This window comes from Micropterus dolomieu, linkage group LG10, assembly GCF_021292245.1.
Source record: "Micropterus dolomieu isolate WLL.071019.BEF.003 ecotype Adirondacks linkage group LG10, ASM2129224v1, whole genome shotgun sequence".
Lineage (NCBI taxonomy): Eukaryota > Metazoa > Chordata > Actinopteri > Centrarchiformes > Centrarchidae > Micropterus > Micropterus dolomieu.
The window spans coordinates 13,338,924-13,358,883 of record NC_060159.1 but is presented as its reverse complement, the minus strand read 5'-3'; the positions used below and the strand labels follow the sequence as shown (position 1 = coordinate 13,358,883).

Genomic DNA, 19,960 nt, shown 5'->3' with positions numbered 1-19,960 from the left:
GTGCACATATTTAATATATGTGTGTGCGCGTGTGTGTGTGTGCGAGACCAAGAGGGAGAAACACAGAGAGAATGTGCACACAGATACTGTTGTGTAAGAGTGAAAATTTGTTGCTTGTTGAAATTGATCCTGTAGCTTGTGTGTGTGTGTGTGTGTGTGTGTGTGTGTGTGTGTGTGTGAGTGTGTTTGTGTGTGAGTCCCCATAAGCCTCAGTAGCAGCAGCAGTGTCACTTATGATGGATGAGCTGACATACACTGCATGTCAATAATGAGCTAGCTTGCTCTCCTGTCACACATTCACACCTTCCTCTTAGAGAAGAGGTCTACCTATCTTTCAAATTAGCACGTTATGTGACTAATCTTCCTCTCCAGTCAGTGCGGCTGTGAAAATAGGGCAGATTTGAGACTGCTGTGTGTGTGGGAGCTTTCTGCATTTTCCCGGGGGTATATTCCCTAAAGAGGAAGATTAATATATCAATGGATGACTTGATCATAGTCAAACATACACATGTGCTGGTGTGTGTGTGTGTGTGTGTGTGTGTGTGTGTGTGTGTGTGTGTGTGTGTGTGTGTGTGTGTGTGTGTGCATTTTTGTGAGTGAGAGCATGTGCACAGTTCTATGGGAGCCGCCTCCTTTATTTGCATGTCTGGAGCGAACATCTATCATCATCATCAAGGCACTGCAAAACAGTGAGGCAGGCAGGCGCTGCCGACGCTCTCGGGAGAGAGACTGAACACACTTTCAAACCTTTACCGCAGCAATATCAAACGTTTCCTAAATGCCTTCGCCTCGGGGCAAAGGCACACTACGCAAACGCATGCTCATGCACAGATGCAAACAGACAGATTCTGTTTTACATCATTTTTCTTTCCTCGTGCTGTGTTTGTATTATCCAATCATTCACCAGATACACAACCACCATCATAAAGATTTGGTGTAAGAACACCTGAGGAAACATCCTGCAGCACAAAATAATTGTTGAAAAGACACCAAATCCTTCTCATTAAAACACTCTTTCCTTTCATCCACAGCATTTTTTTAAAATGCTGATGGCCAGAGTAGCTCAATCCATTTTGGGAGCCAGAGGGGATTACTGGGGAGTACTAAAGAGGAGAGGGGAACGCTAAAATGGTACAGCCTGATAGATAGAAGAGCAAGAGACAGTGTGTGAGCTGAATAGTAAAAACAGCCCCTGAGACGATGGGGGGGGGGGGGCTGCACGGTGGAAGAAGCGCGCGAGAGCGAAGGAGGGAGGAGTATGGTGGAGTGGAGGCATAGAGCCAGAAAATTGCATTGCGTGCTCGGTGATTAGTTTACCTCCTGGGTCTCATTCTCTCTCACTCCCCTCCTCTCACTCCCCAGGTTCTTTTCTACCTCTAGTAGCTTTTCCTTGTGTCTTTGTCTTGCCACTTTAGCTGCCTCACGCCTCCTTCCACTTCCTCTGTCACTACATCACACTGTCACTTCTCTCTATTCTCTCCTCCTATTGCCTCCTCTCCTTCACTTTCTTGGCGGTTATCTCCACTGACTCTCCTCTCTATCTCCGTCTCACCCCGCACCCCACCCCTCTCTTTTCCTCCTTGTGTGCTGACTTGGTTCTCCCCTCCTCTGGGCTTGAAATATGCGTAATGCCACCTAACATGCAAGCATGACCATCCAAACCTAAAACATATATTTTTTTAAAACTCACTGTGAGCTGATTATGTGTTTTTGGTTATGTGATAGTGGCGGTAAAAACTCACAGGCACAACGGAGATTTACGCAGAGAACTTTCAATCAGTCTCCAAGTCAGGGAAGCTTTTTAACACCATAAACCAGCACTGCTAATTATAGTCTTAAGAGCAATAAACATGAGCTTCAAGTGTCTCGCACAGCACAACAGAAGTGCTGACACTGAATGGAAGTCAGCCTCCACACGGCCCTTTATAGTTTGGTGCGCTTTGAAAAGCAAGTGGGTCAAGCCTTTTCTTCTTAATCTGTACATAATCTGTCCCTTACTCTAGTTGAATAGCAGCCACAAAAACCGTACAGGAGGGGTGGGGAGACGGTGAGTGATGGACATATGCAGGAAAGGGAGAGCGAAAGAGGATTTCACTTCAGGCTGCCAGGGTATTTCTCTCCAAAGAAAGCATTTTAAGGTTGCAGAAGGCCACAGAGAAACAGATTGCTGTTACTGTAAAAACCTCCTATATTAATTTTTAAGCTCATTCTGTAAATTTCTTCTCAGCAGCTGAAGAAGTCCTATAGCAGTGTGCATGCACCGGGTAGGAATTCTGCAGTACATTTGATAAAATGAAGTGTGAAACCAGCTGTAATGTGGCATGTGTTTGAGTAGGTAATTCAGAAATATCACTGCAACTGACACTTTAACCTTTAAAAAACAAAGAACAAATCAAAAAGCTATTGCCAACCATGTCCTCAAGAAAAGCTAAAATCAGAAGGAATGAATGTGGCGAGTGGAGCCTACCCTAGCATACAGCGGGTGAGAAGCAGGGTATTGAACAGCTTCAAAATCTTAAATTTTTCATTTTACATGGAGAAATATTACCATTTTATGTTAATGTTTTAATCTGAAACTATTCTGATAATCAGTTAAATAAGTATTTAAGCAAAATGCTAAAGATTCTCTAGTTCCATCTTCTCGGATGAGAGGATTTGCTGTTTTACTATGTTGTATGTGACAGAAACTCACTATATTTGGGTCAGAGAAAACAAGCCATTTGAAGACATCACCCTGGGCTTTAGGAAACTGAAAAAACAATATTCAGCACATGAATCAAAATAATCTTTATTTTCAGCCCTAAAGATTCAGCAAAACCAGGTGAACAACAGAGGTTGATAAGTGACGTCAGTATCTACATGACTACTACTTGAACACTGCTGTTGGATGGAACCAATGCTTAACATTGCTGTTTTGGGGAGAAGAATGTTTTGAATGTTAAGAATTTAGGGAAATGTTACAAGCTTAGAGTTCAGGCTACATGTGACAGCAGGTTTGGTGTATCCTTTCAGTCTGTGTAATCTTACTTGAAAATGTTGGCCAGAGCTGCATTATGTAGTTTTAATTTTGACTGTTGAATCAAATCAATCATTTAATTAAGCCTGCTTTTCATTTGATTACCCATCTGGATATTGGATAGTGCAGCCCCATTGTTGTTGATAGCTGTTGCCCAGCTCTAGTGACAGCGTTCTGTATCTGAAAGGCATGGCAACATTTCTCCTCTTTGGCACTGATACAGAATCTGCATCTCCTTATCCATAGCATGCTTTAGTCCATTATTGAAGAACGGCCCCAAATTATCTCAGATCAGTCTGAATCTCTGCCATCCATCTAAAGTCACAGAGGCCATGATCACCTGACTCGTCTCCCCTCTTGCTCTTACATCGTCCACTCGTCTTCCTCTTTTCTCACTTTTATCTTATCTATTCATCCCCTTTCTTCTCCTCCTCCCTCATCCACTATCATGTCATATCCTTGCCTCTCATTTACATTTTTACCCTCTTCTCTTCTCTCTGCTTTGCACTTTTCTTAGTGGTGGCACAATGTCAAGTGATCACAGTGCAATGAGTTGGGATACCTGAGGACCTCTGCTAATGGTGACAAATGACTGAGAGAGCAGAGAGGAAGGAGAGAGTAGAGCAAAGGAGAGGAGAGCTACAATACACGCTAGGGGTCAGTGTTTGCGCTTTGTGCATAGATAAAGAAAGCGAGAAGAATGCTGTTTGACACTGCCACATGAAATGTGAATCAGTTTTCTTCAACATCTGAATCATACACTGAAGGGAGTAGTTGGATATTTTGGGAAATACGCTTATTCACTTTCTTGCCGAGAGTTAGATGTGAAGATCTACAGCCAGGACCATTAGCTTAGCTTAACATAAAGATTGGACTATTTCTTAGCAGGATGCCTGGTGTCTTGTCATCACAGTGAATGCGGAAATTTCAGCAAGTGAGTACTCGAGGCCAAGAAGTTGTCCAGTACATAAACTCATGTAGAACGTTATGTTGCCTATATAACCTTTAACTTTAGATGTGCTGGTAGGCAGTTTTACATTTTACATTTGTATGGTGCCAGGCTAGTGATTTTCCCCTGCATCCAGCCTTAATGCTAAGCTAACAGTCTCCAGGCTGTAGTTTCATATTTAAACAAATGAAGAACAAATTAAAGTGGTATCAATGTTCTTATAACTTTTGGCAAGAAAATGAACAAGCATATTTCCCAAAATGTCTGATGTTAGCTGCAGGGCTAAATGGCAATGAAGGTGCTTATGAATAGCTAACTTTTTTGCTCTGCTACTACAGTAAAAGAACTGGTTACAGGCAGACTCATAATAACATTATAGATTCTATGTTTCTATCATGATAAAAAGTTAATTAGTCACTATGGTTGTAAAAATGATTTATGCAGATGAGCACAAGGTTAACTGAGCTGTTAAAATTAGCTCAATGCCAACAAGCTTACGTCAGTTTATAAATGAAGCACCAAACTACAGTAAGCTCATATGTTAAGATTCTCACTGGCATTAGTGACCTTTGAAGAAATTCTCCATCATAAATCCCCTTTCCAAATGAGATGATGTTTATGTATGTAGTGTTATAATTCCAGTGATAATATTTAGTCAAGACGTCAGGGATGGTTAACCAGTGCGCACTCCAAGAACTGACAGGGTGGAGCAGAATTGACACAGCATCTCTCATCTCGCCTTGCCGCACCCCATCGCTTTCAGCTCGCATCATGTCAACCTGGTCTCCATTTAACATTCCAACAGCTCTCGGTGTAGGAATCGTACAAAGGCACTGGTCACAGGTTGTTGTGTGTTTGTATGTGAGTGTATCTGACTCGCTTGTGGGATTCAGATCTCAACTCAGCCAGCCTTTCATCCAGGTCTATTCACCCGCCATAAGGAGGATAAAAACATGTCTGATGTAGGATCAGTGGTACACTGTTAAAGGGGAAGCCCATTGAGCCACAAAGTGTTTTTAGAAAGTGCAAAAATCCCCAGTCTTGACATACGTTTAAACGTTAACACCTATGTTATATTTTCATTTCCTATTCCTATTCAATTGAAGTTAAGATGCTGAGTTGAAGAGATGATGAATAACAAAACACTGACATCACTGTTAAGCTCCCGCCGGAGCTGTGATACTTTTATTCACTGTAAAGGGCAAAAGGATGGCAGATTAGTGAGACGGCCTTCTAAAGTGTCCTTGAGCAAGAGACGGACTCCCTGCCAGTTTTTCTAAAACTGATCTGTACTGCTGACTGTGAAAAGATGACTTTCTCCTTCAAAATACTAGAAATGCTACTAGCCATTCATAGACATAGACAGCTATCTGTGTTTCCCACTGCTGCCATCCTAGTAGGTAACTCCAGGAGACAGTAAAATCTGTGCCTTACAACAGAATTTTTTGCTTCACACATACACTTAATAAAGGTTGCATAGGAGCATAAAAGATGACAGTATTGTGTGTGTTTTCTGTACTAAGTGAGCATAATTGCTACTTCATAATACTGGTAAATAATACTAAAAGTAGCAGACCTTAAACTTGGAGTGGAAAGCGATTAGACCAAGAGTCATGGTGGTGGTGGTGTGCTTGAAAAAAAAAAGAAGGAAGTTTGTCCAACATGTCTTCAAATAGTGATAACAGCACATACTTTTATCATATCACTTTTCTACACTTTACAATAACAGTTATACACTATTATCCTAGAGAGTTATAGGGGAAAGCTTTTGACCACAGCATCCAGATCAATATGCAGTGCCGCAACTTACAATTATTTTCATAGTCGATTAATCTGATTAAAATCATTTTTGAAAATGATCATTTGGTCTATGAAAAACCATAAAAAGCCTAAGATGATGTCATCAAATCACTTAAAACCCCAAAATATTATATTTACTACAATGTAAAACAAGGAAAAGCTGCATATCCTTAAATTCAAGAAGCTAGAAACATTAAATGTTTGGCTTTTTGCTAAATGACCTAAACAATTAAATATTACCGTATTTACAGATAAATTTAAATTAATGTGCAGGTAAGTTGAGTTTGTAGTAAGATTTCATATTTAATTGCTTTGTCAAAATATGTTTGCATCTTAAAATTGTTTGCAACTCGTTCAAGGGTTCAGTCCTCGCAGTAATTGTTACTCCTGTTGTGCAGCGAGTGTGTGCTTTCGTGTCAGCAATAATGTTTCTTCAAATGGTGGTTATTTTAAAACAATAGAAAGAGGCATGGGATGTTTTCCAAAATTGCCTTCATGATGGACAGATTTGCTGATATTATCTAATTGGGCAACTGAGCACCAAAAAGGATGGGGACAGAGCCAAACAGTACAGGAAGATACACAGAATGGCCATGAATAGGCAGTACCTGCTGCTATGCTACCCCACTCCCCTCCACACACAAACACCTTCCACCACTTTCCTCAAAAAGAAAATCTTCATTGAAAAAAGGAAGAAAAATTTCCACACACGGAAATTAAATTCTGTTTTGGAAACGAGTTGGGCTTCTCGGGAGAGTTATGAAAAGAGAGAAAAGGCACAGAGTGAAGATGCCGAGCAAGAGAGGGAGAATTTAAATCTCCCTGATAAAGGAGGGTTAAACATCATTGAGAGTCGATGTGCGGCCCCTCGGAGTGACTCAGGGTGTGACTCATTGCAGCTGGCATTTCCTCCACCTTACGCACTTTTTCATAAACCCTCAGGGCTTGCATATGATATGTCCCCCATGCTTAGTGTTCTGCCAGATTCCACCTGTTAACAGACGATGCATAAGCTCTGTTACATGCTGCTGTAATAGTACTTGTGATCTTCTTATGAATCAGCTTATGACAAGATATGAATGCTGTCTGAGCTGCTGAACCTTCCTATGAGCATGACTTCAGAAACAGATGCTGTTAAACCTGGCTAGGTGTGTGTGTTTGATCCTTCTAACCACCCACTCAAGGGATTAGTGTAAGGGTGGTTGGATGACTCATCGGCTGATGACTCTGGAGGAGAGGGGGGAACAACACCATGTGGACAACTTGTCCGTTATTCCACCTGTCCCCTCAATGCAGCTTATGCTCAGATCTCAAAATGTCCACACATGTAAACCTTGTAATTCCAGTTTCATATCTGTATCTGGTCAGGTTCAGTACAGTCTTGATGTTGTGTTGGAGATTGTGTGTGTGGGGGGGGCTAATGGTTGCTGTGTCTCGACAGCAGTGGCAGACGGCTGAGCTTGGAACATGACCCCGGCACAGCGTAGAGCTGTTAGGCCATGCGTACGCTGCTTAACGAGCCATGAGCGATCGCTATGATCGCCCCACAAATAATTCATGAGGAGCCCTGTAGAGGAGCTATGGAGCTAAAAGAGAAGTGGGGGTGAAGCATCAAGGAGTGGACCACAGCCTAAGTGGAGTGAGGGCGGGAGGCGAGGGGAGGAAGACAGAGAGAGAGACCCATCTGACAAATGTGTCTGGAATAGAAAGGAAATCCTCTATTACCTACGGCGCTGACAAGTGTGCTCGTGCACGCATGTGTGTGTGTGAGTTGTGTTTGCTTATTTTTAGAGAGCCATTTGTGTTACTACATCTGAAAAAGGCACAGTGGGAGTGTTAACAGTGTGCATCACAATTGCGGGATGTGTGTGAGATTCTTGCGAAGGCATACACTGTGTGTGTGTGTGTGTGTGTTGGAGATGTGATGGAGTGAGTTCCGATTTTTCTGACAGCCGTGAAACCCAGTGTTCAACTGAAAAAGTTTTTTTTTTTTGCTGAAACCAAGGGAATATGAACTAACAATGTGTATTATCAGAGAGGAAAGGGGTGGATGTGTACAATGAGAACCATCATTTAGCTTTTAGTGCATATGAGAGCTGAAGTATGAATTATTGCACAGAAGTTTATCACTTTAAAAGGAACGATGGGCAATAGTATTGATGCTAAACAAAATACAAGTGAGCGCAACTGCTGACAATAAGCCAGTGGTCAGGAAATAACAAACCAAATATCCATACTTTGTTATATCACCCATGAGGATTCCGTTTTTTTCCGGGGTGGCTCTAGCAAGGGCATGCTTGTCTGTGGGTTGGTCTACCAATTTGGTGCAGACTAAAACATCTCAACAACTGATTGCCATGAAATTTTGAGTACATTTTGAGTAAAAAAAAATAAAGCTCTAGTAAGTTTCCTCTAGAAAAAAGGATGTAATTTCGTACTAATATGTAGAGAAATGGGAAAGTCCTTCTCAAAAGTAAGTCAAATATCAATTCATTACACATTTATTGTTGAAGACAATGCCTGTCCTACTTGCCTGTTGACAAATTTCTATTTTTCACATGATAAAAAGACTATATAGGTTACACTAGCAATGAATTCCAGTTAATTAACTCCAAATGTACACATCTCTTTTCACCTATAATCAGTGACAAATTACTTAGTTCTTTACCAGGAAACATCTGACTCGTAAATTATTCAGCAATGATGGGCGTGTAAAATAAATCATTGCCACAATTTTGTTTTTTAGTGAAATGTCTCGACTACTCTTGGATGGATGGAATTTGGAACAGATATCACTTTTGCCCAGAGAATAAATCCTATTGACTTTGGTGGTTGTCTGACTTTTCATCAATTGCCACCATCAGGTTAAAGTTTTCACATATCCTGTGAAATATCTCAAAAGCTACTAGATACATTAGTGAATAATTTTGAACACAAACTCATGGTTCCCAGACAATGTATCCTAATGACTTTGTTGATTCCGTGACTTTTACTTTAGCAGCTCCACCATAACACTCACTTTGGTGGCTTTGACGTAAATACTGTATCTCCACAACTTTTTATCAAGCACCACCATTAGGTCAAAAGATTAATTTGTCCAGTACTTTGATTTATGACCAAATACCTGCAAAAAGATTCCATTCCCATCAGCAACATGTTAAGGAAAAGATGGCATGCAAACAACACACCTTCTTAACATCAACAAGTTAGCTTTGGCATTGCGGGCATCTCAGCATGCTACCCTGTACAGCCTCACAGAGCCACTAGCAGGGCTGTAGAGTCTTGGTTTTACAAAGCAAGACAGCTATGGAGGCCATGAAGACTGTTGTCTCTCTGTTTTTTTTTTTTTTAACCTGTCCTGCCCGGCAGCCTGGTATGAGTATGAGGAGCTGGATACCATATTGTGCCAGACAGATTTTACTTTAACAAGTGCTGTTATTTATTCAAATTTATTTGTCACCGGGCCAGACAGGGGACAGACATGGGGATGGGGAATAAAAACACCACATAAACAGACAGCACAGAGAGAGGGCAACACCTGAAGGAGAACGGGGATGGGGGGTGGGGACAACAGGAAATAGCAGAAGGAAACACCAATTGCAGAAAGCAACAAAACCTGCAAGAGAACAGGGAGGGGGGCTTGGGGCAAAGAAAAACAAAAAAACAAAAAACAACAACAAACAAACAAAAACAAAGAGACAACCAGCCGAACAGCTGCAATAAACAGCTGGCATGAAGACAATTGAGAGAGAAATGAAAACGAGAAAAAATCAGGCAACATAAATAAACAACACAGCACCACCATGAAAGCTGAAATAAACGAAAAACCGAGAAACACCAGCACACAGGCTGTGGCTTTTCACACAGACATGTTCAGGCTCTGTTACTTCAACGTACCCGTCTCAGAGGCAGATCAACAATGGCGCCGTACCTTTCATTCAGCGCAGCAAGACACCGGCATATTGGCACAGTACTCCCGAAAAAAGGCAGAGTGACAGCGGCTATAGACAGGCAGGGAGACTGCTTCACACAACATACTGGAAACTCAGGTAAACTCCCACTGCAACGTTACAGTAATGTTTTTATCAGCTTGATGTTGAACTAATCCATGCTCGTTACATGATAATGGTACAGTGACTGCATTTAGCTGATGTGCTACATCGTTAGCTCGCCTGCTGCTTTCAGTAACTATCTTTACTATCTGTGTATCTTTCACCGGAGGCTCAGCATTGTCAGCACAGATAAAAGTATTGGATGATAATGAAATGGTTAGTGAGCTGGACTGAATATTATAACGAGATTGTGTCACACTTTATAACAGTTAGACCGCAGTAAGTAACTTTACTGTAACTAGTGTTAGTGGATGGCTCTTCCTCTGTGTTGTATATTATGTGGGTCACGTTAGTTACAGCGACTGAGAGGTGGGGAAGCTGTGTACCTGAGTATCGGTGTCTATGAAGATTCTCAGTCATCCAGGTCATAGTTATCCAACGAAGGTTAAAATCAAGGGCAACTGGACTTGGTTGAAGATACTGGAAGACGTTTCGTCCCTCATCCAAAGGACTTCTTCAGTTCTCTGAGTATCGGTAAAGGGCAATAAAATCTAAATTGAATGTTACGAAACCAATAGTGGCAGGTCCGAGCTAATGTAACGTTAGCTGGCTGCTCCTGGCTGCATCACTATAGGATAGTAAACAAATCGTTCTTTGTTTGCTTTTTACCATCACATCATTTCTTGCAGCCTTTGACACTTTGACATAATACCAGTGGTAAACAGGAAAGTAAAATGGGTCGCGTTAGTTGATGAAGTAATGTGGAAAGCGATTCAACTTTGCACCGGATAACATTAACAACTGCTCGGCGTTAGCCGGAGAGCTAACGTGACTTTCGCTGTGTTTCTCCAGCTTTACTAATGCTCAATTCATTACACATTTATTGATTAAGACAATGTTTGGTCTGATGGGCTTCAGCAGATAAACCTTTATTGTTGTTTTGTATCCTTACGTGGAGTCTGTGTTTTGCTGTGAGCCGGTTGTTTTATGGTGTTAGTGGACTGCATGTCGTTAGCTGCCGTGTTGTCGCTGTAGTACAAGAGAGGCTCGGGAGCGCGCACAGGGCTGAATCCAACGAGACCTCACATTAAAGCAGTATAGTGGCTTATGCAAGCAACAGAGAAAACAGGCGTGTGCTTCATTTCTAAGTGAGTTTTGAGCCCATTGACAATAAGGAAATGAAAATTTGATTTATTAAAATCAAACACTTACATATAGCCCCTTTAAATAAGTAAAAAATGAAGAATAATTCTACCAGGAAGAACCTTTGTTTGTGTGTGTGTCTATATGTGACACTGTATGTGTCTGAGTGCATGTGGGTGAGTGTGTCTGTATGTGTATGTGTGTGTATATGTTTGTGTGCATAAGCCTGTTACAGAATGTAGTTCATAGTGAGAGTGGGATACCACAACCGCGGCGCTCCGACTCCAGCGACAGGCAGGCAAGACCCCCAGTAGCCAATAGGGGTGGGAGAGAATTCGACGCAGAAGACCCCGACCCGACCAACAAACGCCAAAGACACCGGCCATCCAAATGCCAATTCACAACGCAATGCCGTCGGAAAGCAAAAGGCGGAATCCGCAGAAGAGCGGCACCCGGACCAACTGCGACGCGCACACAACAGAGGCCAGTGCCACCCCGCGACAGGTGTGACACCAAAATGTGTGACCTATCAGATTCTGTGACCCAAATGGGAAGTTAAGTGCCAGAGGCTTTGTTGACGATGTGAAGCGGTTGCAGTTTTGTTGGGTTTAGGCACCAAAAGTACTTGGTTATAGTTAGGAAAACATCGTCATTTGGGTGTAGTCACAGAATCTGATAGGTCACACATTTTGGTGTTACACCGGCACCCCACCGTCGCGGAATGGGCGGAATGGCGGGGGCGACCAGCGTCAGCCCAACATCCCCCATGCACAGCATGACCTCCGGCCGCATTGCAACAACAGCCAAACCAGCAACGAGGCAAAATCAAGTAGCCCAGCTGCATGTCACTGCCAACCCACCCACCCATCAAGGTCCGAGAACACCAGGCACATGCCCAGAACAAACCCAGAGCATAGCTCCGCCCCGCACACACCCTGTACATCCGGATAACTAATTTTATACCTGTCTCCAGAGGAGTCCGACAACTGGCCGAGAGAGAGAAACAGGGGAGCACGGATCTGAGGCCAACGAGGCAAACCAGGGACACAAACTAGTCCCCCCCAAGCCAACCAGGAAATGCCTCCCTCGGACTCCAATGCACAAACTAACGCCCAGCAACCCCTGCACAGAAAAAAACAATGCATCAAGATGCATCGACAATTGCAGCCTTCCGAGCCGCAACCAGACTGAGACTGCTATCTCTGACGGAGGTACTACAGATCAGCGAGACGTATCAGTGGAACATACAGACTAATGGAAATTGGGGGATGGAGACAAAGGGCCTGTGTAGGTCTCTGTGGCATGTCATTAGTGAAGAGATGGGTTGAGTTGTTCAATCTGACATTTACCAGTCAAACTGAAAATGTCACTGAATGCCAGCCTTTACCTCTTGATATAATGGTGACTCTTACTGCCCAGAGCTATTCATCCCCAAAAATCTTTTGCCCCCCCCCGCCGTCCACTGTCCCAAGAAAAACCACCATCCCTGTGGTCCTTTATTTCCTTGTCCAGTCAAACCTCAAATGTCTATTTTTGTTAACTCCATGCATTACCAGCCTTGAATCAGTGGGTAGAAGATGCCATAACAGTGTTAGCAACAGAAGATATTATATTTTAGTAAATAACTGTATACAATGTGTACTCTGCATTGTATGACAAAACACCTGACTGCTGGTTATAATGATTCATTACATATTTGTCAGCCACATCTTCATATGAGCTTTTTTTTCATGTCTCTAGGAGATAATGTAACACAGCTGTTAAAATGTAATTCCACAGCTGGTTTCTCATGTCTGAACACTAATATTGTAGCTACAGTTTTTGTGTGCCGAGGCTCTTGTTCCTTTGATTCATTTGTATAGTTTCTTTCCCAACTCTGGCTGTCTTTTCAGGTTAGCTAATTGACTGGCAGACTGGACCATGTAGAGGTTGCCAACTTTGTCAAAAAAAGAAATGTGACGTTTGTTGTGGGCAGAAAAAAAAGACATTTATTTTTTTGTGATCTCCCACCACAGCATGCTTATTTTTTGGCCATTAAATATTTATGAAGTGATCACAAGAAAAAATTTTTTTGTGTTGTTCTCAGCATATAATACATAATACTGCAAATACTAATTCAGTCAAAATAAAAGCCTCAAATCAATTTTACCAAGATCAGAGCAAATGTGTCACATCAAAATTATGTCTCATGGTTGTAAGACAAATATTTTGTGATCCCAGGAAGACAAAGCGTATGTCGAGATCATTAATTATTTTGTTGAGCACAAGTAAACAAAAAGTGAGAAACAGTTGGCCTTCCACATGTACCAGATGGATTTTATGTTCTCATTATCAGATTAACTGAAGGTCTAGAGGGCTGTTTAGAGTTGTATTGTGTGTATGGAGAAAATTAACTGGTTAATGCTAAAATCTTATAACAATAACCAAAAGCAATCAGACCCTACTAGATGATGCATTCTTTACAGTGCGCTGTTCTCAGCCTCATTTCAAATTAAGCAGTAATCTCTTCCCCAGTAGCTAATGCAGAAGCTAATTATGTTGAAAACCACTCATAAGCATTTCAGGGTTTTGTTTGTTTTGCTGCAGTGAATTTGTGTCTCACTTTTAGGAACTGAATTTAGATCCATGGCCTCTCAATTTGTTTTGGGGAGTGCTACTGTCTAGTCTATTTCTGTCCTTGCTACGCTATTGTCCTCGGTTGACTGCCTTCACATCAAGTGCTGGATTTATTTGGCCACTCTGCAAGCTCAGGCAGTTCGTCCCTGCAGCTACCGCCCAGTATGCACAGGCTGAAGTCACTGTTAGGAACTATAAACCACTGTAACTGTCATACTGGTTTCAGTGATTGTTTTCTCTACAGCCTGACTTGGGTTTCCATGTTTGAAGAGCTAAAGTTGTTTATAGATAACAGAGGATAAAAGCACACCAGAATGCCATTTTCCTTCTTTTTGTATTCTTGATTTTCTTTTGTTGGATCGATTGATGCTTTTTACAGTGGATTTTCAAGCATGTGGTGTGATGTTGCTGTCCAAAGCTTTGATCTGCAAAATGTTTTGCTCATCATTGTTTACTCCTCTTCTTCTGCGCATGTTAATTGGCGGCTCCAACTGCAGTGCTCCATTTCAAAATCCATACCCAAAGAAGATTATGATCTTAATTAGCTATATCACAGCCCTGGGCATATTACATATTTGCTCAGCAGCACACGATGACTCTCGGAGTCTTGTCCTTTGAAAAAAAAATCAGTAATACAGCTTTGATTGCAACATGAGCTTGATTCAATTAACTGCCAGATCTCAGCTGCATTACCTACCGTCTCCCTGGCTTCACCAGAGTCACTTCACCATTATGAAACCCCATCAGTCATAAAAATAGCCAGTCCAGCAGTTGACAATCTTAAGAGAATGATTATTGCCTTGCTTACTATATGTGTCCTATGACTAATTCAATATCAACACCTTCAGAGGACAAAGACCAAATTTTTTAATTTGGCCACACCACTGACAATTCTCTCATTGCTGCTTTACACAAGGCAGTTATGCTGTGGAATAAAGCTGCTAAGATATGCAAGTAGTTACATGGTGCCTAAAGAAGCAGATGTTGTGATTATGAGAGACTTCTTGAGTGTCCTCTAGTTGATGTTTGTTTTCACAAAATGCATGTGGCAATCAAAATCTACACGTTTTTGTCAAATCCCTTAAGTTTTCATTTTATTAAAGTCAACATTATTCATCGGTAAACAGCTGAAAAGTGCCTTTAACTAATGCAGAACCCACTGATAAACTCCTCAGGAATGCAGATTGATATATTTTACTGTGTACTAAAACGTGTAGCTAAGTATGCCCTCTAGTGTTGTCAAAACTCAACCACGTGCAGATGTGCAGAACACTCAATATATGCATTTCTTTGGGTAGCAAAGATGTAATATTGGTGTCATTGAGTGTTCTTGAGCCTTTTTTTCAATCAACAGAGGAATATTTATTATTATACCAGATATATATATCTGTCTCTCTCTCTATATATAGATATATAGAGATATCTAACTATCTATCTATATATATACCAGAATGAGTGGATAGTCTAAAAGTCCATCCCTTCTCTCTCTGCAGGTACATCCGCACCATGTACCTTGGTATCCAAAGTCACCGGCAGAAGGAGAACCAGCGTCGTTTTTACTGGGCTATGATGTACGAGTATGCCGATGTCAACATGCTGCGACTGCTAGAGACCTTCTTAGAAAGCGCCCCTCAGCTGGTGCTGCAGCTCTGCATCATGATCCAGAGCAACAAGGCTGAGTGGCTGCAGTGTAAGGGGTTCCCTAAAGGCTCTATAAGAGCAACACTTGAGTCTAATTTCGTTAGACTCTAGTGTTTTGTTATCTGTCATCTGTCTTTTTTGCATTATACTGTCACTCTGTGGTTATCGCATAATTCCCAGATGCTTCTGTATTTTATACTCGACAATCCATTTTTCTTTGAAGTTCCCATTTCACTGTATTTACAGCGTGCAATATTCTCCACTGTTGCATCCAATTTCCAACATGGATCACTCTTGTTATTGAAACCTCTTTTACTATTCCAGTTTCCTCATGCAATACAGCTCCCCAAGGAAGGCAATTCAATCATAGCAAGTGATACCCTTCCCTGACTGGGTGTCTATAGAAATGCCATCAATACATTTGCTGAGAGGCACCATGCTGCAGCTAATCCTGGCTAATGCAGCAGGTTACTGCTCTGACATATCTGCTGCCACTAGTATTATACAAGTCTTAAGGAAACTGAATTGGTGCTCTAAATGTGTTGACTGAATGACCTGATCTTGGTAATAATATGCCTTTCAAAATGTGATGGATTGCTTTGGCTGAAATAAAACATACTGTACACAGTAAGTGGAATGGCAGCCAAGTCAAGATAAAACCATAATTCTTTGGGTTTAGAATTTAACCATTTATAAGCATTTGTCCGTTTCTCTCATTCTTACCATTCTGAGTCTTTCTCTGCTCTTACTCTTACTCTCTCTGTCTTTATTCCCAGGTGTTTCTGCCATGTCCTCCCTCCTGTCCCTGGCCTGGGTGCTAGCTTCTTACCACAAACTCCTGCGTGATTCACGTGACGACAAGAAGAGCATGAGCTACCGAGGTGCCCTGGTGCATCTGTTTTGGCGCCTTTTTACCATCTCCTCACGGGTGCTCTCCCTTGCCCTATTTGCCTCCGTTTTCCACATCTACTTTGGCATTTTTGTGGTGCTCCACTGGTGTGCCATGGCTTTCTGGGTCATCCATGGCGGCACCGACTTCTGCATGTCCAAGTGGGAGGAGGTACTGTTCAATATGGTGGTGGGTGTGGTCTATGTCTTCTGTTGGTTCAATGTTCGTGAGGGCCGGACACGGTACAGAATGGTGGCCTATTACACAGTAGTACTGTTAGAGAATGCCATCCTCAGCTCCCTTTGGTATGCTTATCGCGACCCAGCCACCACTGACGCCTATGCCTCTTTTGCCCTCTGTGGCGTCTTCCTGTGCTTTGCCTCAGGTGTGGCCTGTATGGTTCTCTATTACGGGGTTCTACACCCCATGGGCCCCCGGCTGAGGGTGCTAGCCAGCTCTTGCTGTGCTGAGCTGCTGTGGGGCCTTCCATTACCCCCAGAGGCTGAGCCCATGGCACCCACTCCAGGCCCACGTGGCTCTCAGGCCACCCCCACACGGGGTCTGGCAGGGGAACATGAGGAGTCAGATGAAACAGCCACAGACACCTGCCTTCCGGTTTTCCAGGTGAGATCCACAGAGCCTGTGGATGCAGCTGGCAGGCCCATCCGGCCTGAGGGTCCTCTCATCAAGATAGACATGCCCAGAAAACGCTACCCAGCCTGGGATGCACACTTTGTGGATCGGCGCCTGCGCAGGACCATAAATGTGCTGCAGTACATTAGCCCTAATGCGGTGGGCATCAGGTATAGGGATGGTCCGCTTCTTTATGAACTCCTGCAGTACGAATCCTCCCTCTGAACGCATCACCCACAGCTCTGTCACCTCCTCTTACACACAACAATGCACACGTGTTTCCTTTTTTTTCATTCTGCTCTTCCTCCTCTCCAGATATTATCTCTTTCCATCTGACTCAACTCTCTTCTCTTCTCTCCTCTATGATCGTTACATTTTTCTGCAGGAAATGTGTGTTTTGTCAACCGAAAATCTGTCAAGACAGTCTAAACACACAGTCATGATTTATTTTTGGAAAAAACATACGGTGCAGAGAGAAAATTATGAACCTACAATATCTTATATGATACATACAGAAGTCTCATATGAATCCCTCTACATTGATAGAGCAGGGTTCTGTATGAGTGTGTAGATAACATATGAATGTTTCATTATGAAATGTGTTTAATGCATTATACTGTATTGGTGATTCAACCTGTGAATACTTGTGAAGGGCATATTGTATGTCCCTGTGACATGGGACTGGTGCAAAGCCTGATGGGAATGATGGAGGAGAGTCTCAGAGGGGGTAGGTCTTTGCACATCCCTACATTTACTGCCATTCTTTATGTAAAATATTGAAATGTATGATAATGTTTACCAACTCCTTAGCCCGTAAATTAAAAAGCACTGAAATTTCTATCATCATACTATTACAGAAGGACACAATCAAAGATGTGTCAAGGAGAAGCAATTCAAAACGGATTTTCCCTCTGTAAGCTTACGTGGCTCAAGTGTATCCTGGCTGTACTATTTTTGTTCAAAATCCTAAATCGTAATCGCATCATGTATGGAAGAAAAAAGAAGCACACTGACCTTCAATCAGTTCCACCCACATATTAAATTTTTACGATGCAGACTGCCCTCCAATGGAGGCAAGCTGTAACAGCACGCCTTACTTGGTCATTTCTGCCTGTAGTTGTGACAGCACAAAATATTAAGACAAGCACTAGGAGTGAAAAAAACACAATGGAAGGAATGTAGAATGGAGTTGAAATGAGCACAACATTTTCTAAATTGGTGGGTAGAAATCATAGCAAAAAACATTCCAAAGACATTTTTTTAAGAATGTAGGTGTTTAGCGAAAGGTAGAAGGGTACAAATGTGTGTTAACATGCACGTTTTGTGCAAAGACAGCCTTCAAGGAGTCCTCCACCATTCCCTTCTGAATCCTGGAAAGTACTCCCTTAGCCAACCTTCCTATTTTGTTTTCTTATCAACAAAAATGTTTTAGGTTGATTAATATATGCGTATTGGGTGCAAAGACTTGTGATAAGAAAAAAATATGACAAATCTGAGAAGATATTTCTATGCTATTATACTTCAGTGCGTATTTGTGTCCACATTTATAGTCATTGACATAACTATATTTTGCCAGAACACACACTTTTTTACATAACAAAAAATGTTGTGCAGTGCAGTGTTGAAAGGTATACTCCTCAACATCAGTGTGCCCTCAAAGAGGTTATACTCTTACATGGGTGTACAGGGCAACTGTTCTGGCACCTGCTAGCGTAGTTGAAACAAAGCCAAATCGCACCTTACAGTACTGTCTTTCCAACTTATCTGCCCCCTTGAACCAGTAGAATGAGCCCTCGCAAAATGTGTGCCATCTATAGGCCTGCTGTCCAGCAATTATACACTGAAATACATCTCCCAGCTGAACATGCGGGAGCTCTCCACTACATATATAGACAGCTGTATTCACTCATGATAAAAGGAAAAGAAAATTTTAAAAAAACATGCCTTCTATGTCAAAGGAGCTTGACTAAAATTTTCAGTGAGGGCTACTGAACAATTTATGAGAACAATGAATGCATTTCATACTCCAATTTTATCTATTTACTCAAATGATTCATCTGAATATATAATGTGTGTTTTTTTTACATAGCAGAGTTTGGCATGACTTTAGTATGAGGCATTATTACAAATGCACCCAACAAGCGATGGCCAAGAGCCCTACACAAAACAGAGATTCCTTTCTGCTGGCTTGCTGGCTTTCTGCTTAGCTGTGGGCACACGTGCCTGCTAACATCGTACTGTAAAAGGCAGATGCCATGTAAGTCCAGGCCAAAGGTGGGAGGGGGTTTTTGCCAGGGTTGGAAAAGAACATGAGGACAGATGTGCTAAAGGGCCTGACTGGAGTATGGTGGATGATTCCTTGTATGCCTGTGTGAGAAAGATGAGATGTTTACCTCTCAGCATGTACTGTACAACCTACAGTATGCATTATAGGATATAAGTATGCTCACATGGTGGTGTGTACGCACGCTTGTGTGTGTGTCTCCTCAGCCCTTTCCCACAGTTCTGTTGTCTCACCAAATGTTCGGCTCCACCCTTGGTTGCTGCTCCGCCCTCTTACCCCATCTCTGCGGTGCTGGGCCTTGGTACCCTCCAGTGAAACACTCTCACACTCTCTGGTAACTGAACAAAGGGGTTGAGGCTGAACAACTGGAGATCCTGACATGAGAACATGCAATGAGGTACACTGCCATAACCAAGAGCTTCAACATCCAGGGTCTGCCACCCTTCAGCTTAAAAGCGATGTTCAGCCCTGAGTAATTGAGAACTGTTTGGTCAGCTAGGGTGGAGCAAACATCCAACACACCATATGTATAGAAATACACGAGTATGCAAACAACCAACTTGTTCATTGTTTACCATAGTAGCCAGAGTAGTTCCTCTCTGTTGTAGTGAATGAACAGCCATGTTAATAGTTAGTCAATGAATGAATAATGAATTATAAGTATTGTTAAACTTTTAAAAAAACACTAAGCAAAACAGCCAATACAGGGGTTCCTCAGGACCAACAAACAAGACCACTTAACCAGCTGACTCAGGGGTGTCTCAATGCAGTTCTCATTCCCAGGCATGTCCTCAAGGGTCTCCATTTTTTCCTGAACATATTGCATCCTAGACCACTCCTCGGCTGGGACTGTACCACTAAATTACAGTTTGCATATTTTGTTTTCTTGGTAATGATTACTCATTCGTATTATTGGGGGGGGGGGGGGGGGGGGGTT

The 19,960-nt window shown here is 42.2% G+C and overlaps 1 protein-coding gene and 1 long non-coding RNA gene across 2 annotated transcripts in view; one reads left to right on the top strand and one right to left on the bottom strand.

The window, feature by feature from the left end:
- Window positions 1–19,930, top strand: part of xkr6b (XK, Kell blood group complex subunit-related family, member 6b) — a 60,278-nt gene extending 40,348 nt beyond the window's left edge. The window contains exons 2-3 of the mRNA XM_046060059.1: window positions 15,070–15,266; window positions 15,994–19,930. Of these exons, the coding sequence (XP_045916015.1) occupies window positions 15,070–15,266; window positions 15,994–16,964 (1,168 nt within the window). The 3' untranslated portion in view covers window positions 16,965–19,930. The remainder of the gene's footprint in view (window positions 1–15,069; window positions 15,267–15,993) is intronic.
- Window positions 18,770–19,960, bottom strand: part of LOC123977412 — a 6,788-nt gene continuing 5,597 nt past the window's right edge. Inside the window, exons 3-4 of the long non-coding RNA XR_006826662.1 lie at window positions 19,208–19,361; window positions 18,770–19,106 (exon numbers count right to left, since the gene is read on the bottom strand). This is a non-coding gene — a long non-coding RNA (uncharacterized LOC123977412). The remainder of the gene's footprint in view (window positions 19,107–19,207; window positions 19,362–19,960) is intronic.